General features: G+C 41.2%; 1 protein-coding gene across 1 annotated transcript in view; it reads left to right on the top strand.

Moving 5' to 3' along the window:
• DNAH6 (dynein axonemal heavy chain 6) overlaps positions 1-24,092 on the top strand; it is a 279,376-nt gene that overhangs the window by 244,278 nt on the left and 11,006 nt on the right. Inside the window, exons 69-72 of the mRNA XM_006055830.4 lie at positions 9,503-9,622; positions 10,639-10,760; positions 15,309-15,438; positions 18,673-18,800. Of these exons, the coding sequence (XP_006055892.4) occupies positions 9,503-9,622; positions 10,639-10,760; positions 15,309-15,438; positions 18,673-18,800 (500 nt within the window). The remainder of the gene's footprint in view (positions 1-9,502; positions 9,623-10,638; positions 10,761-15,308; positions 15,439-18,672; positions 18,801-24,092) is intronic.

The following is a 24,092-nucleotide window of genomic DNA, read 5'->3' as shown; positions in this document are numbered from 1 at the left end:
GAGGTGCCACTGCTTTGGAAAATATTTTAATAGTCTTACCATATGACCTATAAATTCCATTCCACTGCTGCATATATATAAGGGAAAAAGAAAACACATGTCCACACTAAAACTTGTACATAAATGTTCATAACAGCATTCATGTTCATAACAGCATTATTCATAATACCAAAAAGTGGAAACAACCTGAATGTCTATCAACTGATGAATGGATGAGTAAAACAAGGTATATTCCATACAATGTAATATTGACAACATGTGTACTCAGTTGTGTCCGATTCTTTGTGACCCCATGGACTGTAACCCACAAGCTCCTCTGTCCATGGAATTTCCTGGGCAAGAATACTGGAGTGGGTTGTCATTTCCTTCTCCAGGGGATCTTCCCAGCCTAGGGATGGAACCCATGTCTCCTGCTTCTCCTGCATTGAAAGTGAATACTTTATGGCTGAGCCAACGGGAAAACCCCACAATGTAGTATTGAAAAGTGAAAGTTTCTCAGTGGTGTCCAACTCTTTGCAACCCCATGGACTATATAGTCCATGAAATTCTCCAGGCCAGAATACTGGAGTGGGTAGCCTTTTCCTACTCCAGGGAATCTTCCCAACCCAGGGATCGAACCCAGGTCTTTTCGAATTGCAGGCAGATTCTTTACCAGCTGAGCCATAATTGCTCCATAAAAAGAAATAAAGTACTGATACATGCTCCAACATGGATAAACTTCAAAAACATGCTAAGTCAAAGAAGCCAGACACAAAATATCACATGCTGTATATTCCATTTATGTGAAATTTCCAGAAAAATCAAATATACAGACAGGAAGTAGAATACAGACAGAAAGAATGATTGCATGGGGCAGAATAGAAAAGGACTGTGACTGCAAATGGGCACAAGATGTATTCTGTGGAAGATGATAGAAATGTTCTAAAATTAGATTATAATGATAGTTATATAATCTTGTAAATTTACTAAAAACTAGTTATACATGTGAAATTTAAGTGATTTTATGATCTTCAAGGTATAGCTCATTAAAAAGTTTTTTTTAAAGTAGGAGAAAAAAGGCAATGCTGGGGACTTCCCTGGTGGTCCAGAGTGGTTAAGAATATGCTGCCAATGCAAGGGACACAGGTTCAATCCTTGGTCTGGGAAGATTCCACATGCCTCACAACTACTGAAGCCCAGAGCCTGTACTCCGCAATAAGAGAAGCCACTGCAATGAGAAGCCCACACACCACAACGAAGAGTCACCCTCTCTCTAGCTGCAACTAGAGAAAGCCTGAGCATAGCAATGAAGTCCCAGTGCAGCCAAAAATAAAATAAATTTAAAAACTTTTTATTAAAAAAAGGCAGTGCTGTATCCAGGCAATGATATTTGCTCATGGTGAGATTTTAGACAGCCATCTATGGACTAATCCAGAAAATACAGCTTAGTAATACTATGTTAAAGGCTGGAAATACAAAGATGATGTAGCACCCATCTACCAAAAACTCATGGATGGAGATAATAAATAAGCTATAATATGGTATAATTACCAAAATAGAAGTTGTAAGGACAATACTATGGGAATTCAAAAGGAGCAAATAACGCTACCTGGAGGAATCTAGGGAAGCTCCACCGAGGTGTGATGGTTGAGCAGGATGTTGAAAAGTGGGTTGGGCTCAGCGGAAGAGAAGAGGCAGGAGAGCACTCTGACAGAGAGAACACTGATGGGAAAGCGCAGCAAGCAGTGTCAGGATGAGCTATGCCTGTAGACACTGTGAATAGTTCAGTAGTGCTGGAGCAGGCTATAAAGAGATGATGTCGTCTTCCCTGGTGGCTCAGTGGTAAAGAATCCACCTGCCAGTGCAGGAGACATGAGTTCAATCTCTGGTCTACAGAGATCCCACATGCCACAGAGCAACTAAGCCCATGCATCACAGCTACTGAGCCTGTGCTCTAGAGCCTGGGGAATCACAACTACTGAAGCCCAAGCACTCTAGAAACCATGCTCCAAAACAGGAGAAGCCACTGCAATTAGAAGCCTACGCACCACAGCTAGAGAGTAGCCCCTGCTCCCCATGACCAGAGGAAAGCCTATGCAGCAACAAAGATCCAGTACAGCCAATACTAAAGTGAATAAATCATTTTTTTAAAGAGGTGATGTATATGGAAGAAAGCTTTACCTTCAATAAAACTAAAAAAAAAAAGATCTATGGGCTCATCTTGAAAGCCTGTGTGTTTTCTTCATAAATTTGGACTCTACCTTCTAAGCAATGGCTGACAATTACAGTCTTTTAGGCTGGGAAGAGGTGCAATTATTTACAAAGCTATAGTAAAAGCAAGATGAAGAATTGAACAAGGGGATTATAGCAACACCAAGGGGGAGATTAGACAGGAGTGAATAAACAGAGAAAGATTAAGGAGGCTTTGAATATGATAAGGTGTTTGGGGTTGGAGGAGGTGGGGGGGCGTCCTTAAAATTTTATCGAGTAAGCTACAGCAATGCCTAAGTCCAGGAATCAGATCTGAGCACAGAGTGGACAAGGACAAAGCCAAACCTTAGGCCTGTCCAGTTTGTATCAGGCCATCCCTGAGCCAACCCATGGGGATAAGAATAGAAGAGAAGGGGAAAACCATGACATCAGGATTTGCAGCAAGACCTTTAGGAACCATCATGCCAGGGCTAGGACACACAGTGGGTATGTGTGGTGGACACCCCCTCCCAAATGTTCTTATTCTAAATCCAGAAAACTGCTGCTTAAAAGTAAGCCTAAAATTGAGTCAGATACCTTGAGTCAAATTACTCGAGCTCCTGGTTTGCTTATTTGATCAAAGAAAAAGATAAACACTGAATCTGGACACAGAATCATAAAATCTGATTTTTAAGGCAAATAATTTCCGTGCTGCTTCTCAAAAATGTAGATATTTTAGTTTGAAATATTTTGGTCCTGCTGTGAGGCATGTAGGATCTTAGTTCCCCAACCAAGTATCAACCCAACAGTGGAAGCATGGAATCTTAACCACTGAATCACCAGGAAAGTCCCTGAATTTTTTTTTTTTTAGAATAATGCATTTTAGGGCAACTCTTCCTCTCACTACTGACTAATTATTGGAACCTGACTTTTCCAAGCCACCCTCCTTTCCCAGACATCATCATACAACTGAAGAAACTTGACCTTTATATTTCCATCCAGCCCCCAGGATGCAAGAGGAGCTTAGAGTTAGTCCAAAACTAGATAAACTGACCACAAAGATTTAACCCAACTTTGTGTTCCAAGACTTCCCAGAGGGTAACCGAAGAATATTCTCAGGAAAGTACAACAGCATCTCCTTCTTCCTTCTTAGAACTGTTGATACAGGGAGTCGGCTACACCCTCACTCTAAGTGGCTAAGCCAATAAGACTGACCAGAGGTCTAGGACAATGTCAAATGCCCCAACATTCAAATCATAGGAGTTCCAGAAGAAGACAAAAAGGAAGGCCATGAGAAAATACTTGAAGAGATAATAGTTGAGAACTTCCCTAAAATGGGGAAGGAAATAGCCACCCAAGTCCAAGAAACCCAGAGAGTCCCAAAAAGGATAAACCCAAGGCGAAACACCCCCCAAGACACATATTAATCAAATTAACAAAGATCAAACACAAAGAACAAATATTAAAAGCAGCAAGGGAAAAACAACAAATAACACAAGGGGATTCCCATAAGGATAACAGCTGATCTTTCAATAGAAACTCTTCAGGCCAGAAGGGAATGGCAGGACATACTTAAAGTGATGAAAGAGAAAAACCTACAACCCAAATTACTATACCCAGCAAGGATCTCATTCAAATATGAAGGAGAAATCAAAAGCTTTACAGACAAGCAAAAGCTGAGAGAATTCAGCACCAGCTCTCCAACAAATGCTAAAGGATCTTCTCTAGACAGGAAACACAGAAAAGGTTTATAAACTCAAACCTAAAACAACAAAGTAAATGGCAACAGGATCATATTTATCAATAATTACCTTAAACGTAAATGGGTTGAATGCCCCAACCAAAAGACAAAGAGTGGCTGAATAGATACAAAAACAAGACCCTTATATATTTTGTCTACAAGAGACCCATCTCAAAACAAGGGACAGCTACAGACTGAAAGTGAAGGGCTGGAAAAAGATATCTCACTCAAATGGAGACCAAAAGAAAGGAGGAGTAGCAATATTCATATCAGATAAAATAGACTTTGAAATAAAGGCCATGAAAGAGACAAAGAAGGACACTACATAATGATCAAAGGATCAATCCAAGAAAAAGATATAACAATTATAAATATATATGCACCCAACATAGGAGCACTGCAATATGTAAGGTGAATGCTAACAAGTACGAAAGAGGAAATTAACAGTAACACAATAATAGTGGGAGACTTTAATACCCAACTCAAACCTATGGATAGATCAACTAAACAGAAAATTAGCAAGGAAACACAAACTTTAAATGATACAATGGACCAGTTAGACCTAATTGATATCTATAGGACATTTCACCCCAAAACAATGAATTTCACCTTTTTCTCAAGTGCACATGGAACCTTCTCCAGGATAGAGCACATCCTGGGCCATAAATCTAGCCTTGGTAAATTCAAAAAAATTAAAATCATTCCAAGCATCTTTTCTGATCACAATGTGGTAAGATAAGATGTCAACTACAGGGAAAAAACTATTAAAAATACAAACATATGGAGGCTAAACAACACGCTTCTGAATAACCAACAAATCACAGAAGAAATCAAAAAAGAAATCAAAATATGCATAGAAACAAATGAAAATGAAAACACAACAACCCTAAACCTATGGGATTCAGTAAAAGCAGTGCTAAGGGGAAGAAGGTTCATAGCAATACAAGCTTACCTCAAGAAATAAGAGAAAAATCAAATAAATAACCTAACTCTATACCTAAAGCAATTAGAAAAAAGAAGAAATGAAGAACCCCAGGGTTAATAGAAGGAAATAAATCATAAAAATTAGGGCAGAAATAAGTGAAAAAGAAACAAAGGAGACCATAACAAAAATCAACAAAGCTAAAAGCTGGTTCTTTGAGAAGATAAATAAAATAGACAAACCATTTGCCAGACTCATCAAGAAAAAAAGGGAGAAGAATTAAATCAACAAAATTAAAAATGAAAATGGAAAAATCACAACAGACAACACAGAAATACAAAGGATCATAAGAGACTACTATCAGCAACTATATACCAACAAAATACACAACGTGGAAGAAATGGACAAGTTCTTAGAAAAGTACAACTTTCCAAAGCTGAACCAGGAAGAAATAGAAAATCTTAACAGACCCATCACAAGCATGGAAATCAAAACTGTCATCAGAAATCTTCCAGCAAACAAAAGCCCAGGACCAGACGGCTTCACAGCTGAATTCTACCAAAAATTTAGAGAAGAGCTAACACCTATCCTACTCAAACGCTTCCAGAAAATTGCAGAGGAAGGTAAAACTTCCAAACTCATTGTATAAGGCCACCATCACCCTAATACCAAAACCAAAGATACCACAGAAAAGAAAACTACAGGCCAATATCACTGATGAACATAGATGCAAAAATCCTTAACAAAATTCTAGCAAACAGAATCCAACAATATATTAAAAAGATCATACATCATGACCAAGTGGGCTTTATCCCAGGGATGCAAGGATTCTTCAACATTTGTAAATCAATCAATGGGATACACCACATTAACAAATTGAAAGACAAAAACCATATGATTATCTCAATAGATGCAGAGAAAGCCTTTGACAAAATTCAACATCCATTTATGATAAAAAAAAAACCCTCCAGAAAGTAGGCATAGAAAGAGCATATCTCAACATAATAAAAGCCATATATGATTCAGTTCAGTTCAGTTCAGTCACTCAGTTGTGTCATATATGATAAACCCACAGCAAACATTATCCTCAGTGGTGAAAAAATTGAAATTATTTCCCCTAAAGTCAGGAACAAGACACGAGTCCCCACTCTCACCACTGCTACTCAACATAGTTTTGGAAGTTTTAGCCACAACAATCAGAGAAGAAAAAGAAATAAAAGGAATTCAGATTGGAAAAGAAGAAGTAAAACTCTGCCTGTTTGCAGATGACATGATCCTCTGCATAGAAAACCCTAAAGACTCCACCAGAAAATTACTAGAGCTAATCAATGAATATAGTAAAGTTGCAGGATATAAAATTAACACATAGAAATCCGTTGCATTCCTATACACTAACAATGAGAGAACAGAAAGAGAAATTAAGGAAACAATTCCATGCACCATTGCAATAAAATGAACAAAATACTTAGGAATAAATCTACCTAAAGAAACAAAAAGCCTATATATAAAAAACTATAAAACACTGATGAAAGAAATCAAAGATGACACAACTAGATGGATAAATATACCATGTTTATGGATCAGAAGAATCAATATAGTGAAAATGAGTATACTACCCAAAGCAATCTATAGATTTGATGCAATCCCTATCAAGCTATCAATGGTATTTTTCAGAGAACTAGAACAAATAATTTCACAATTTGTATGGAAATACAAAAAACCTTGAATAGCCAAAGCAATCTGGAGAAAGAAGAATGGACCTGGAGGAATCAACCTGCCTGACTTCAGGCTATACTACAAAGCTATAAGTCATCAAGACAGTATAGTACTGGCACAAAGACAGAAACATAGGTCAATGGAACAAAATAGAAAGCCCAGAGATAAATCCATGCACCTGTGGACACCTTATCTTTGACAAAGGAGACAAGAATATACAATGGAGAAAAGACAATCTCTTTAACAAGTGGTGCTGGGAAAACCGGTCAACCACTTGTAGAAGAATGAAACTAGAACACTTTCTAACACCATACACAAAAATAAACTCAAAATGGATTAAAGATCTAAATGTAAGACCAGAAACTATAAAACTCCTAGAGGAAAATATAGGCAAAACACTCTCCGACATAAATCACAGAAGGATCCTCTATGAACCACCTCCCAGAGTAATGGAAATAAAAGCAAAAATAAACAAATGGGACCTAATTAAATTTAAAAACTTTTGCACAACGAGGGAAACTATAAGCAAGGTGAAAAGACAGCCTTCAGAAGGGGAGAAAATAATAGCAAACGAAGCAACTGACAAAGAATTAATCTTAAAAATATACAAGCAGCTCAATTCCAGAAAAATAAATGACTCAGTCAAAAAATGGGCCAAATAACTAAACAGACATGTCTCCAAAGAAGACATACAGATGGCTAACAAACACATTAAAAGAGGCTCAACATCACTCATTATCAGAGAAATGCAAATCAAAACCACAATGAGATACCATCTCACACTGGTCACAATGGCTGCTATTAAAAAGTCTACAAACAATAAATGCTGGAGAGGGTGCAGAGAAAAGGGAACCCTCTTACACTGTTGGTGGGAATGCAAACTAGTACAGCCACTATGGAGAACAGTGTGGAGATTCCTTAAAAAACTGGAAATAGAACTGCCATATGACCCAGCAATCCCACTGCTGGGCATACACACCGAGGAAACCAGAATTGAAAGAGACACGTGTACCCCAGTGTTCATTGCAGCACTGTTTATAATAGCCAGGGCATGGAAGCAACCTAGATGTCCATCATCAGACAAATAGATAAGAAAGCTGTGGTACATATACACAATGGAATATTACTCAGCTATTAAAAAGAATATATTTGAATCAGTTCTAATGAGGTGGATGAAACTGGAGCCTATTATACAGAGTGAAGTAAGTCAGAAAGAAAAACACCAATATAGTATATTAATGCATATATATGGAATTTAGAAAGATGGTTACAATGACCCTAAATGCGAGATAGCAAAAGAGACACAGATGTAAAGAACAGACTTTTGGACTCTGGGAGAAGGCGAGAGTGGGATGATTTGAGAGAATGGCATTGAAACATGTATATTATCATATGTGAAATAGATTTCCAGTCCAGGCTCGATGCATGAGACAGGGTGCTCAGGGCTGGTGCCCTGGGATGACCCTGAGGGATGGAATGGGGAGGGAAATGGGAGGAGGGTTCAGGATGGGGAACACATGTACATCCATGGCTGATTCATGTGAATGTATGACAGAAACCACTACAATACTGTAAAATAATTAGCCTCCAATTAAAATAAATAAATTAAAAAAAAAAAAAACTGACCAGACGTGCTTCAACAGGAGACAAAAGATAGATGCCAGTTAGCACATTGCTATCCTGGAAGAAATAAACTACAAAGATCCAAGCACAAATAACTTTTTCTCAACCAACCATGTCAGCTTGAAAGAGAATGAAAAAAATCTTGACATAATAAGAGATGGAGATGAGCAGATGAACATTTAAAAGATTCAGAAGTTGAGAACCTCAGTATCATAGGTAAAATTCTTCTTGGAGCACTACAGAGGTGAATAAGAAATTGTAGCAATGGGTCTGGAATTTTTCCAAGGAATTATATCAGCAGTGGGCTTCCCTGGTGTTTCAGGTGTAAAGAATCCACCCTCAGTGCAGAAGATGCAGGGTCAATCCCTGGGTAGGGAAGATCCCCTGGAGAAGGAAATGGCAACTCACTCCAGTATTCTTGCTTGGGAAATTTCATGAATTTCCCAGAGGAGCCTGGCAGGCTACAGTTCATGGGGTCTCATGAGTCAGACATGACTTAGCAACTAAACCACCACATCAGTAATACAATCATTACAGCACAGAATAACTATCTTTCCTATTGTAATGTGGGGGTGACAATGGAGCACAGCTTCTCTGTGGAAAGAGAGATGGGATACCAATAAATTTTAATACCCCATAATGTAATTTCTGTGAGGTAAATTGTCTCTTTCATCTTGGATCTATCGATTTTGAATGGCTTGTTGTAAATATTTTGGTTCCATTTAGCTTACTGGCCCCCAAAAAGCAGTCTTTGATGCAAAGTAGGTATGTTTTACAATACTACAGTCAATGATGGGATAAGGCCAAAAGTCAATATTTCAATATTTTTTAGACCAAGAAAAAAAACAGGAAGAAAGAAGAAATATGTAAACAGAGCTCAGTAGCTTTAGTTTCAATTATTTGGGAAAGGCAAAATAATTGGGAGAAAATATATATACCTCCTTGGGCTTCTCTGGTGACTCAATGGTAAAGAATCCACCTGCCAGTGCAGGAGACAAGGGTTCCATCCCCGGGTCAGGAAGATCCCTTGGAGGAGAAAATGGCAACCCACTATAGTATTTTCTTGCCTGGGAAACCTCATGAACAGAGGAGCCTGGCAGGCTACAGTTCAGGTGGGGGTCACAAAACAGTTGGACACAACTTATCAACTAAACAACAACATATACTAGTCTTCTTTCTGCTTTTTAAAAATTGACTTTTATTATCTTTAGGGATAGGTTAGTGGAAAGACACTCAATGTGCCAAATGTGTAAATAAATAAACCTATTAGAATGTGGGTATGCATATCAGTTAAAAACAAACAACATTTTTAAATGCAAACTCCTTTTCAGGTGAAATTACCTATGGTGGAAGAGTTACAGATACCTGGGATCAAAGATGCCTTCGTACTGTCTTGAAAAGATTTTTTTCTCCTGAAACATTACAAGACGGTTATAAATATTCTGAATCAGGTGAGTGACTTTTCAATACTATGGAAAAAGACCTTTTCCAAGAAGTCATTAACAGCGTCCTCAGTTTTCCATCCAGGAGCTATCTGTGTCCAGTCCGCACCACCCAGACCCCCACACTCACCATCCCCATGCTTTGTTCCTTTTTCAGTTGCTAAGTCGTGCCTAACTCTTTGTGACCCCAGGGATTGCAGCATGCCAGGCTTCCTTGTCCTTCACTATCTCAAACTCATGACCGTTGAGTCAGTGATGCCATCCAACCATCTCTTTCTCTGTTGCCCCCTTCTCCTCATGCCCTCCGTCTTTTCCAGCATTGGAATCTTTTCTGATGAGTTGGCTCTTCCCATCAGGTGGCCAAAGTATTGTAGCTTCAGCATCAGTCCTTCCAATGAATATTCAGAGTTGATTTCCTTTAGGATTGACTGGTTTGATCTCATTGCTGTGCAAGGGACTCTTAAGAGTCTTCTCCAGCACCATAGTTCAAAAGCACCAATTCTTCGGTCCAATTCTCATGTCCATACGTGACTATTGGAAAAACCATATCCTTAACTATATGGACCTTTGTTGGCAAAGTGATGTTTCTGCTTTTTAATATGCAGTCCAGGATTCTCATAGCTTCAGCTTTGGTTGTAAGAGTACAAAGATATCTATTCTGTGATAACTGTTTTTAACTATTTCTGGTCTAAAGTAGATTGTATTCTGTCTAGATGTGTTTTCAAAGTTTTATCACTTCAGAGCACACCTTTCAGCAGCACATCCCTGAATTCTTAGAATCTTGGAATGTTCTGCAGGTGACACCTTAAAAGGTTAGGACGCTGATAGATGCTAAAGGCCTCCAGAAAACGTGAAGTAATTTGACACAGCAATGAAAGCTAGAGGGCTTGCAAAAAACCATCCCTGTTTCTCCATGACGCAGCTGATGACAGCCACCATCTGAACAGACAGAGAAGCACCAAACTTGGCGGTACTCAAAGGTCATCTATTTAAGACGTATTTGCCTTCTGTGTTTTCAATAACAGGTATCTATTTTGCGCCCTTGGCTGACAGCCTGCAAGAGTTTAAAGACTACATTGAAAACCTGCCTTTGATAGATGACCCAGAAATATTTGGAATGCATGAAAATGCCAACCTAGTTTACCAGGTATGTGGCCTTTCAACTTAAATGCATATTCATATTGTGTATATAAACCTGAAACATCCATAATCATCTCACTGGTTGTGTAAATTATAATCTTCTTAAATAAATAAAATAAATGTTTCACCTCAGCTTTAGCATTTGGTTCCAATTTAGCCACCTGTTGTCTCTGGATCTTTCATGGAATCCTAATTAGGTATCTTCTTGTCACTGACCACCTCCTCACCTTCCAGCCTCTGCCTGGTCCATAATCTACCTGCTAGTCTTCCATAATATGGGGATTTGGATGGTAATCCAGACAGTCCTTTCTCTTTTGCTCTTCTCTCTCCATTCTGGGGATATTTATATCATATTATACAAGGATTTATGGATCCACAGATGAATAGGTTATAAAAGTATAATAGCAAATATCCAAGGCAGATAAATCAAACACTGCTCTTCAAAAGCACAGATCATTGATTTTGCTGTTTGCAACAGCAGGTTGGACTTGGAGGGCATTATGCTGAGTGAAATAAGTCAGAGAGAGAGAAATATTGTGTGATATCACTTATATGTGGAATCCAAAAATTACGACAAACGTGTGAAGGTAACAAAAAAGAAGCACACTTACAGATACAGAGAACAGACTAGTGGTTACCAGCGAGGAAAGGAAAGAGTAGGGGGCAAAAGAGGGGTAAGAGATTAAGAAGTATAGACTATCATGTATAAAATTAGAAAGCTATAAGGGCATATTGTACAACACAAGTAGGAAATATTTTATGATAACTATAAATGATGTATAACCTTTTAAAATTGTGAATCACTCTGCTGTACACCTGTAACATATAATATTGTACATCAACTATATCTCAATTTTTTGACTCAACAATTTAAAAAAATTTATTGAAGTGTAGTTGATTTACAATGTTAATTTCTTCTGTATAGCAGTGACTCAGTTATACATATATATATATAATTTTTCATATTCTTTTCCATTATGGTTTGTCACAGGATATTGAATATAGTTCCCTGGCTATTATATATTAATTTTTAAAAAATAATTTAAAAATTAAAAAATGAAAGCACAGTTCATCAAGGTCATAGGACCAGATCACTAAAATCATGGCATCTGGTCCCATCACTTAATGGCAAATATAAGACAAAAAAGTGGAAGCAGTGACAGATTTTATCTTCCTGGCTCCAAAATCACTGCAGACAGTGACTACAGCCATGAAATTAAAAGACACTTGCTCCTTGGAAGAAAAGCTATGACAAACCTAGACAGTGTAGTAAAAAGTAGAGACATCACTTTGCCAACAAAGATCCATATAGTCAAAGCTATGGTTTTCCAGTAGTCATGTATGGATGGAGAGCTGGACCATAACGAAGGCTGAGAATTCATGCTTTTGAATGGTGGTGCTGGAGAAGACTCTTGAGAGTCCCTGGGACTGTAAGGAGAGCAAGTAAAGTCAATCTCAAAGGAAATGAATCCTGGATATTCACTGAAAGGACTAATTCTGAGGCTCCAATACTTTGGCCACCTGATGAGAAGAGCTGACTCACTGGAAAAGACCCTGATGCTGGGAAAGATTGAAGGGAAAAGGATAAGGGAGAGGCAGAGGATGAGATGGTTATATAGTGTCACCAATTCAATGGACACGAATTTGAGCAAACTCTGGGAAATAGTGGAGGACACAGGAGCCTGCCATGCTACAGGCCATGGGGTTGCAGAATTGGACATGACTTAGCAACAGAAAAACAACAACCTGACCACAGCAATAGGTCCAAAGATCAAAATGGATAATTTTACTCCTCCAAGACCCTCTGATGCCATGCCATTACTTAAGGGTAGTCCAAGTTCCTCAGCATGGCACTCAAGACTCCCCCATGACTGGTCCCTTCTGTTCTGGAATCTTTAGGTGAACCAAAGCCATGAAAAGAGGTATGTCCCTGGGGCCCTGGAATACTCTAAATGTTGGAGACCACGTTGGCCTCATGAAGCTGAAGGGAATCACCTTTCTTTGCAATTTAAATTTTGTCTGTTCAAATAAGAGACAAATTAGAGGGTAAAATCAGCCTAGATATCAAGGAACATGTACAAAACAACTGTGGAACTTCTCAATGATCCAAAACCTATGTCATGCTCTCTGCCCTAAAAATTGGTTTGCTATTCAGTGAAGGGCTTCCCTGGTGGCTCAGATGGTAAAAGAATCTGCCTGCAATGCAGGAGACCTGGATTCGATTCCTGGGTTGGGACGATCCCCTGGAGGAGAGCATGGCAACCCACTCCAGTACTCTTGCCTGGAGAATCCCCATGGACAGAGGAGCCTGGGCTAGAGTCCATGGGGTCGCAAAGAGTTGGGCATGACTGAGCAACTAAGCACAGCACATTCAGTCAAGAGTTGGAATATCTCATTTTTCCTGATTCTACTTTCAGGAGGAAAAAGAGGTGGCCAAACCTAGTGTTAATATTCAGTCATCTGACTGTTTGCTCTAGAGTGGGTAGATGTGGAGGTGAAAGAAGAGAGAGAAGAGTGTGGAAATGATAGACTTGCTGTATTCAGTGAGAAGTCAGGACTTTGGGGAGGAGTAGCATTCTTGGCAGTGTATACCTGTGAATGTAGTTTTTTGTGTTTTCCATCAGTTCTAAATGACTGAGAATAAGATAATAGGCATGTGGTGAGGCCCCAGGTATATTTTTCTGTCCAGCCTCCCTTCCTTCATTTTTCTGGCACAGTACACACCTGACTCCTACCTCTTCCCTTTGGGACAACTTCCACTTCCTCAGTCTATTAGATTCTGGTAAAACCTCCAACCACTCTTTGCCTTCACAGAGGTGGGCATGTGACCTAGGCATCACAGCATCACCCAGCTACTAGACCTGGTCCAAGGAGCAGACCCATGGCCCATGCTAGGAGAATGAGAGTCCTTTCCTGAGACATGATATATAGATGCTGGACTGAGAGAGGGCTGTCTTTCCTCTGGAATGACTGACTAAGATGCTGCATATCTGCACCATTCTGTGCCCTTATCCCTGATGCCCTGACCCCTTCTCCCTACCACATGAAGAAGGTCATCTGCCACAGGAAAGAATGAGAGAAACAACCAGACATGAACGGGAGAGAGAATGCTAGATCCATCCATGCCTGAAACCCACATGACTTGAGTTCTCGTCTTCTCAGCTATATATGCCAACATATCCCTTCTTTTTGCTTTAGTTGATTTAGGTTAGATAATTCTGTCTCATCAATAGAGTATTAATGCAAAAAATATGAATGATTCCTTCCTCGGCTCAGCAAACTACACTTACAAAGGTGCATACTAGAGACCAGTAAAGAAAGCTGGGCCTGGCTGTTCTAAATGTTTCAAGACTTTTGACTAAGCAAGAAGTCAAGAACTAAAACAGTGTATGTGCTCAGTCATGTCCAACACTTTGTGGCCCCATGGACTGTAGCCCACCAGGCTTCTCTGTCCATGGAATTCTCCAGGCAACAGTACTGGAATAGTTTGCTATTTCCTCCTCCAGGGGATCTTCCCAACCTAGGAATCGAACCCACATCTCTTGCATTTTCTGCACTGGCAGGTGGATTCTTTAACACTAGCAACACCTGGGAAGCACAAACTAAAACGGAAAAATCACTATTAAATGGTTGGCACTGAGCAAGGAAATCAAGCTATTTAACTATAGCATTAAGTAAATAACACTACAGTTGTTTAGGACCTAATGAACATGTCAAAAGTAATGTTTGAAAGAAGATCTGTCATGTAAAATATAATTTTTACAATCAAGATCTGTAATTCTAGGTTCTGAATTCTTTTCTTGGGTAAGTGAATGATGAGTATTATGACCAGTATAAAGAAAACCTCTAAGAGATTCCAACAAATATACATGAGAAGACACCATGTTTCTGAATAAAGGAAAAATCTAGAAAAATTAACAATATTTAACTGATCTTGGAATAGGAATCTCTAAGCATAAAATCAAAGGAAAAATAAATCACATTAGAAAGAGCCAGTGGGGACTTCCCTGGTAGTCAGATGGCTGATTCAGGGGTGGGGCAGTTAAACTAAAGTTATAAATATTTCTTAAAAGCAAAATCATGAATAATTTTTCTTTTTACTTTTCTGTCTTTTCTAAATTTTTAATAATGTTCTATAATACTTTTCTAATTGAGGAAATGTTATTTAAATAAAAGTATGCTCTAAAACTGAATTCTCATTATTTCTTCCTCACTTTCATAACTGCCTTTTAAAGAATTAGCCAAAAATTGTTTAACCATTTTTATTGTGGTAAAACATATAACATAAAATTTATCATTTTAGCCATTTAAAAAATATGATTAAATGAGTTACATTAAAGTGTTGTTCAACCAGAAATGTTTAACTATAACACTACAAATGAAATACTATGCATTTCCAATGAGCACATTTTACCAACTCTGTCTTCAACATAAAAAAATAAAATGTCCTTGGTTTTGGCAACAGCTATTATTTCTGTAATAAACTGTATGTGCTGAAAAATTATTTTTTTGAGAATTTGGGTCCTCACTGTTCTGTTTCTTCTCGCCATTATAGTACAAAGAGACCAACACTTTGATCAACACTATACTTGAGGTTCAACCAAGGTCCTCTTCTGGTGGAGAGGGAAAGAGCAATGATGAAATTGTCCAAGAACTTGTTGCTTCTGTCCGGACTAGAGTTCCAGGTAGTAAACAATTGTTGGCTTATGTGGGTAATGGAACTTTTAGGAATAAACTCAGAAAGCTGAGTGATAGGCAGGTGTCCAAATCTGCTTATTATGTAGAATTTTTTCTTTATGTAGAGAGAGAGTTCTTTCAATGTAGAGGCCTCTATTTATAGATTAGAAGCCTGCAGCCCCTTGACATCTCAACTGCCAGAAGCATGAAGAGAAAGTTGGTTTCTAGCCCAAAATAACTTTAAACAGACTTTTTTCTGAGCTTCCTAATGTCTCTAGACCTGTACTGTCCAAGACAGTAGCCACTAGCCCCATGTGGCTGCTTAAACTTAAAATTCATTTCCTCAGTTGCACTAGTCACATTTTAAGTGCTGCCATATTGGGCAATGCAGATGGAGAACATTTCCATCATCATAAAATATTCTATTGGACAGCCCTGCTCTAGAATCCATTTCACTTTTTTTCTCCAACAAGAGAAGTGTGTGCATATATGTTAAGTCATTTCAGTCATGTCTGACTCTTTGTGACCCCAAGGACTGTAGCCCGCCAGGCTCCTCTGTCCATAGGATTCTCCAGGCAAGAACACTGGAGTGGGTTGCCATACCCTCCTTCAGGGGATCTTCCTGACTCAGGGATCAAACCTGTATCCCTTATGTCTCCTGCATTGGCAGGCGGACCCTTTACCACTAATGCCACCTGGGAAGTGAGAAGTAGAGAAGAATAATTTATTATTTCACTTTATTTTCTGGTGAGTTAAGGAATCTTCCTGAATGATCACAGAGATATACTTTCATACTTTTATTAGAGTGACTATAGATTTAGATGTCTTAATCTATTGTTCATGGTTGGAAATGTCATTATAGGAAAAAGAAAGATGAGGCAGAAAAAAAAATGAGGACTATAAAAGTAAACTGTGCTTCTGTCTCTATTCACAATACTCTGATACCAAGTGTATGGGTTACCCACCTCCAACATTAAGCAATTCTCCAACTCTCTGAACACCAACTGGATGTCCTACAACTCAGTTATGACATTAACTATCCAGAGTTGGCACAAATCCCACAGGTTAAGAGCTCAGTCCCACAAGACTGTCTGCACTTTAAATGTCAACTGCAAGTCCTCAGGTTGTAAACTTTATTTCTGACCAACCAGCCATAGATCAAGGATTCCCATAATTTTCTAGACTGGCTCACAGGACTCAGGGAAACAGTTAATTACATTTACCAGATTATTTCAAAGGATATTATAAAGGATAAAGATAAGCAACAAGATAAAGAGATACATAAGACAAGGTCCAGAAGAGTCCCAAGGACAGGAGATTTTGTCCCTGCGGAGTCGGGGTGCACCACCTTCCTGGCACATGGATGTGTTCACCAACCCAGAAACTCTCCAAACCCCTTCAATTAGGTTTTTATGGAAGCTTCCATACATAGGCATGGTTGGTTAAATCATTGGCCTTTAATAAGTAACTCAACCTCCAGCCCCTGCCCTCTCCCATGAGGTCAGAGAGTAAAGCTAGAGTGTCCAAATCTCTCATCACATGGTTAGTTTGCCTGACAACCAGCCCCTCATCTCTAGGGTCAGTACTGGAGTCACCTCCTTAACATAAACTCGGGTGTGGTTGAAAGGGGCTTGTTATCAACAATAAAAGATGCCCCTTTCACCTTTATTGATCAAGAACTGTTTCAGGAGTTGGGGTCAAAAACCAATAATTATATAAAAGATGCTCCTATCACTCTTATCAATGAGGAAATTATAAGGGTTTTAGGCACTCTGGCCAGAAGATGGAGACAAAGACCAAAATGCATATTTCTTATTACATCATAGTAGCGCACGCAGGTGGTGCAGCGGTCAAGAATCCACCTGCCAGTGCAGAAGACTCGGGTTCAATCCATGGGTCGGGACGATCCCCCGGAGTAAGAAATGGCAATCCACTCCAGTATTCTTGCGTGAAAAACTCAATTTCAGAGGAGCCTGGTGGGCTATGGTCTGTGGGGTCACAAATAATTGGCCATAACTGAGCACGCGTACACGCAGTCACACTAAGCTTTACCAATACTCTTGAAGTGAAAGTCGCTCAGTTGTGTCCAACTTTTTGGGACCCCATGAACTGTAACCTCTGTCCATGGAATTCTCCAGGCAAGAATACTGGAGTAGGTAGCCATTCCCTTCTCCAGGGAATCTTCCCGACCCAGGGATCAAACCCAGGTCTCTCACATTGCAGGCAGATTCTTTACCATCCAAGCCACCAACAAAGTCCCACCAATACTCTAAAGGCCCCCCCAAAAAAAGACCTATGTGCCCTCAGACGCCAGTTATGTTCCTCCTAAAGCAGTTGGCTCCACAAGAGAACTGAGGTTTGGAATAGCGCAAGGGGACAGACAGAAGGAGAAGAGCAGGGGCCTGTAACCACAGCCCTGTGGACCCAGGAGCTTGCACTGACCCACACTGCTGTGTGATTTTTCTACAGCAGCCAAAATGAGTGGTTAGAAGGAACTTAATGTCCATAGCTCAGAACCACTCATCTTCTCATGCTTTGCTCAGGTACGTCAGGAGAATTCAGGTCCTTCTTTGTTCAGAGCTTATATGAGCCCCCACTGGGTGGATTATAGGAAAAGAGAAGAGCACAATTTTTCATCCAGTTTGAACCATGGAATCATTTCAGAATCCAGTCAGTCCCTTTGAACAACAGTAAGATAAATACCAAGTCTCTTCTCTCTCGGGGCGTGTCCTGCTCCCAGCCCTTCCGCTCCTAGATGCCTAGATGCAACGTGGAGGGCTTCCCCAGCAGCGGTAAAGAGTCTTCCTGCAAAGCAGGAGACACAGAGATATGGGTCCTGGGTCAGGAAGATGCCCTGGAGAAGGAAATGGCATCCCACTCCAGTAATCTTGCCCAGAAAATCCCATGGACAGAGGAGCCAGGTAGGCTAAAGTTCATGGGGTCACAAAAAGAGTCAGATAAGACCCAGTGACTAGATGCAACATGGGTGTGCAGGGAAGAGTGAGGCTAACACACCCTGTGTACACACAAGGCAGAGGAGACAACTTGAGACCCCTGGCACCTCTGGTCTCAGGGATGTCCCTTGTCTGCCATGTAGCGCTTGCCCCTGAAGTGTGCACAGCCTGACTCCCGTTCAACCTGGGCCCAGGGACAAGAGAAGTGGGCTTTAAGAAAGCTTAAGATAAGTGCAGTGTTATAAGAGAAATCAATGATAATCCATCTGATGAATCTGTGTATTTCAGAAATTCTGGAGACGGAAAACGCTTCTGAGAGCCTTTTCGTCAAGGATCCTCAAGGACGCCTTAACTCCTTGACCACTGTTCTTGGACAGGAAGTGGACCGGTTTAACAATCTGCTGAGGCTAATACACGTATGAGTGCTCACTGCCATCCTTGCTCTTGGGAATCAAAGTGTTGTGGAGCATGTATAACAATGTGACGTTTCCATTCCCATCACTTGAATATTTCCACGTCGATGTGCTAACAACCATTCAAGTCCAACTTGTCTAAACCTTAATTCACCCTCCTCTCACTAGTCTGTGTTTCCTTTCTCTAATAATGGCTTATGACTGCAGGGCATTACAAACCCTTCATTATCCTAACTTGCACCCTTAGAATTTGATTGACACTTTAGGAATTTGAGCAGGGACCTAAGCACTCAATTAAGAGAGATTCAGACTCAGTGCTTGTTCCCAGTGTCTGCTTGCATGCTAAGTCTCTTCAGTCCTGTCCTACTCTGTGGGACCCCAGGGACTGTAACCTACCAGACTCCTCTGTCCATGAGATTCTCCAGGCAAGAACCCTGGAGTAGGTTGCTGTGCCCTCCTCCAGGGGATCTTCCTGATCCAGGGATAGAACCTACGTCTCTTATGTCTAACCTGCATTGAAAGGAGGGTTCTTTACCACTAGCACCACCTGTGAAGCCCAATGTCTAGTTAGCATCTAATACCATAGTCTTTGTGAAGACTATGAAAACCAAGTTTCTCTTAAGTATGGGCCATAAAACACCTGCATTAGGATCCACTATGCCGTGTGCTCCAAGTATAAATTCCATGATTCCACTCCAGACCTACCAAGTGAGGATTCTTGAGTAATTCCTGCAAATGTGAATTTTAAATGAACACCCCGAGACGATGTCATTGCAACTAAAATTTGAGAATAACTATTTAAACTTTTGCCTTTTGCTCAGGAAAACTTTCCGAAGGCCCTTGACTTTGTAATGATGGCTACAGGAATTCCTGGTTTCTCTGTGCGTGACTTTAATAAGGGAAACAGAGACTGACTACTGAGCAGTAACAGGGGAAGTTTTACTGCCAAGCAGGGAACCAAATACCTGGCACAGGATTAAGGCTCAGTGATAAGACTGGAGAGGACAGCCACGGTAGATTTTTTTTTTATGTGAATGAACTTTATTTTTATTTTTGGCTGTGATGTGTCTTTGTTGCTGCTTGTGGGCTTTCTCTAGTTGTAATGCATGGGCTTCTCATCATGACGGCTTCTCTTGTAGAGCATGGGCTCGACACATGGGCTTGAGTAGTTGTGGCACAAGGGCTCAGTAGTTTCAGTTCCTGGGCTCTAGAGCACAAGCTCAGTAGTTGTGGCTGACTTTAGTTTCCCTGTGGCATGTGGGATCTTCCCAGACCAGGGATTGAACCCATGTCCTCTGCATTGGCAGGTAGATTCTTAACCACTGGCCCACCAGGGAAGCACTAGGGTAGATGTTTTAAAGACGGACTATTCCCTATTAGGAAATCAAGTCTCCAAATGTTTCTGGTTGTCTGACAATACCCAGGCTCATGGGATGGGGATGAGGGGAAACTAGGTCAGCTGAATACGTGACATCTTCACCTTGGGTCTGCTAGGTAAACAGCAGTACCAGAAGGCCAACTAGTCAGGTCAGAGTTTATCACCTTTTCAGTTCAGTCACTCAGTCATGTCTGACTTTTTGTGACCCCGTGGACTGCAGCACACCAGGCTTCCCTGTCCATCACCAACTCCCAGAGCCCGCTCAAACTCATGACCATCGAGTCAGTGATGCCATTCAACTATCTCATCCTCTGTCATCCCATTCTCCTCCTGCCTTCAGTTTTGCCCTGCATCAGGGTCTTTTCCAGTGAGTCGGTTCTTCATATCAGGTGGCCAAAGTATGGAAGCTTCAGCATCAGTCCTTCCAATGAATATTCAGGACTGATTTCGTTTACGATTGACTGGTTTGATCTCCTTGCTATCCAAGGGACTCTCAAGAGTCTTCTCCAACATCACACTTCAAAAGCATCAATTCTTTGACACTCAGCTTTTATTAGTCCAACTCTTACACCCATACATGACGACTGGAAAAACCATAGGTTAGACAGACCTTTGTCAGCAAAGTGATGTCTCTGCTTCTTAATGTGCTGTGTAGGTTTGTCATATCTTTTCTTCCAAGGAGCAAGCATCTTTTAATTTCATGGCTGAAGTCATCATCTGAAGTGATTTTGGAGCCCAAGAAAATAAAGTCTCTCACTGTTTCCATTGTGTCCCCATCAATTTGCCATGAAGTGATGGGACTGGATGCCATGATCTTAGTTTTTTGAATATTGAGTTTTAAGCCAGTGTTTTCACTTTCCTCTTTCACCTTTATCAAGAGGCTCTTTAGTTCCTCTTCACTTTCTGCCATAAGGGTGGTGTCATCTGTGTATCTGAGGTTATTGATATTTCTCACTACAATCTTGATTCTAGCTTGTGCTTCATCCAGTCTGGGATTTCACATGATATACTACTCTTGCATATAAGTTAAATAAGCAAGGGGGCATCACCTTCTACATTGAGTGAATCAGGGTATAGATTAAACTGCTGTGATAAAGATTCCCAAATACAGCGGCAAAAACAAGATTGGAATTCACTTCTCTCTCTGAAGAGCCCAGAGGAACCCCTGCCTAAGGCAGGTAGTTATTCTTGCTTTGTCAGTTTAATCAGGAATCCCACTGGAAGGCTGGCTCTTCCAGCCTCAACAGGTGACTTCCACCTTTGGTACTAAAGGAGCTGTTCCAAGTGTTCCCTTTTGCCAGCCACTCAAACAGGGGAAAGAGGACCAAGGGACAGCAGCTTCTTCATAAAAGTGTCACACGGAAGTGGCATACATCATTTTTTCTTATATCCCTTAGCCAAAACTTGATCACATGGCAGCACTCCAGCTTCAAGTGTTCCTGGGAAATGTAGTCTCTGTGTTGGATTGTTCTGTGCCCAGCTAAAACTAATGCGGCTGTTGTTATTGTTTAGTCATTCAGTCGTGTCCGACTTTTTTGCAACCCCATGGACTGTAGTCTGCCAGGCTCCTCTGTCCATGGGATTTCCCAGGCAAGAATACTGGAGTGGGTTGCCATTTCCTTCTCCAGGGGATCTTCCCAACCTAGGGACTGAACCCACATCTGCTTGGCAAGCAGATTGTTCAAAGGAAGAAGAGATGGATTCTGCTCATCTCTGGCCTCTTCCACCTCATGCATGGTCACCCACTTAAGGATGGATGAGTCCAAATGTCACTTCCTCATAAAGTCTTCCTGGAATACCTGTCCTTCCCTCCACCACCAGATGACAGAGCCCCCTTCTCAGGGCTCCGTCACCTGAGATGCTTGTGTCCATCACTGTATTTGTGTACAACATGCCACCTTGCTTTGTAATTACTCCTCCATGAGTATGGCTCCCCCAGCAGACAATGAACTTGAAGACAAAGGGACTGGTATTAATACATAATTCATATCTGTCTGGGGACTTCCCGGGTGGCTCAGATGGTAGATAATCTGCCTGCAATGCAAGAGACCTGGGTTTGATCCCTGGATTGGGATGATCCCCTGGAGAAGGGAATGGCTACCCACTCTAGTATTCTTGACTGGAGAATTCCATGGACAGAAGAGCCTGACGAACTACAGTCCATGGGGTCACAAAGAGTCAGACACAACTGAGTGACTAACGCTTCATCTCTGTCTCCCCAGTGCCTGACACCTCCTAAATCTTCCATGAATATTTGAACATGCAAGTGAACTAACGTGGCTCTCAGGAACAAAGTGATCCCCTCTGGTCAAACAGTAGTGTCCACCACTAATGGAAGAATTCACCTAATAAAAGCAGAAGAAAGAGGAGCCCAGGGAGAAGCAGGCTGCAAGGCAATCAGGAGTCAGAGCTGAGCACTCCCATTAGAGGCAGGGTAGTGGCCACCATGGGGTGCTGGGCCTGCACCAGAGAGCTCCCTCATCCTGACCCCTGCCCACTCCTGCCTGGCTCTGGCTGTGTCGCAGCCTCACCTTCACTTCACCCAGCAAACAGCAAGGTTGCACTGTGGCGGCAACAAGGCCAAGGGAAGGTGGGAGCATCCGGGGCTTTGGGCTGCCATCTTGGTGAGCTCACTGGCCTCCTGACGGCTCAGGACCATGAGACCCGGCAGGTTCTGGGAGAGATGAGGTCCCTCAGGGATGTAGGCTTCTAGATATAAGGGAGAAAGATCTGAAGTGCATTCTTCTCACTGAACATGACTGCTTGTCAGCCGCTGCCTCTGGGAGAACTGGCGGCAATGTGACCTCTATCTGCTTTCCACTGATCTAGACAGCACTGGAGGCCTGGTCCTTGCAGTGATCTGACTCAAGTGTTATCCACACATCTTAAATACGTCTTCTGCTTCCTTCTTCCATTTTTGTTGTCTAAGGTCGAGTGGTGTTTTGGCCCTGGCCAGTCCCATCACTTCATGGGAAATAGATGGGGAAACAGTGGAAACAGTGTCAGACTTTATTTTTTTGGGCTCCAAAATCACTGCAGATGGTGACTGCAGCCATGAAATTAGAAGATGCTTACTCCTTGGAAAGAAAGTTATGTGCAACCTAGATAGCATATTCAAGAGCAGAGACATTACTTTGACAACAAAGGTCTGTCTAGTCAAGGCTATGGTTTTTCTTGTGGTCATATATGGATGTGAGAGTTGGACTGTGAAAAAGGCTGAGCGCCAAAGAATTGATGCTTTTGAACTGTAGTGCTGGAAAAGGCTCTTGAGAGTCCCTTGGACTGCAAGGAGATCCAACCAGTCCATTCTGAAGGAGATCAGCCCTGGGATTTCTTTGGAGGGAATGATGCTGAAGCTGAAACTCCAGTACTTTGGCCACCTCATGCGAAGAGCTGACTCATTGGAAAAGACTCTGATGCTGGGAGGGATTGGGGGCAGGAGGAGAAGGGGACGACAGAGGATGAGATGGCTGGATGGCATCACTGACTCGATGGACGTGAGTCTGAGTGAACTCCGGGAGTTTATGATGGACAGGGAGGCCTGGTGTGCTGCGATTCATGGGGTCGCAAAGAGTCGGACACGACTGAGTGACTGAACTGAACTGAACTGAAAGGCTCTTTTCCTCTGCTCTGCTACATATGGTTCCTCAGATCCTAAGGGCATATCTACTTAAAACTCCTCTTTTCTAGCACTGCCTCTTGTGAGAAGAGATGCGAAGAAGGGAAAAACTCCATGAAGGAATAGAAGGATGACTAGCCCTGTCTTATCCACATGTCACCTTGTCTCTAGAACTATTTGCATGTGGTCCTAGGACTTGGGCTTCCTAGGTGGCACTAGTGGTAAAGAACCCGCTTGCCAATGCAGGAGATGTAAGAGATGCGTTTTGATCCCTAGATCAGAACAATCCCTTAGAGCA

This window comes from Bubalus bubalis, chromosome 12 (assembly GCF_019923935.1).
Source record: "Bubalus bubalis isolate 160015118507 breed Murrah chromosome 12, NDDB_SH_1, whole genome shotgun sequence".
NCBI classification, from domain to species: Eukaryota; Metazoa; Chordata; class Mammalia; order Artiodactyla; family Bovidae; genus Bubalus; species Bubalus bubalis.
This window is presented reverse-complemented; position numbering and strand designations above follow the sequence as displayed.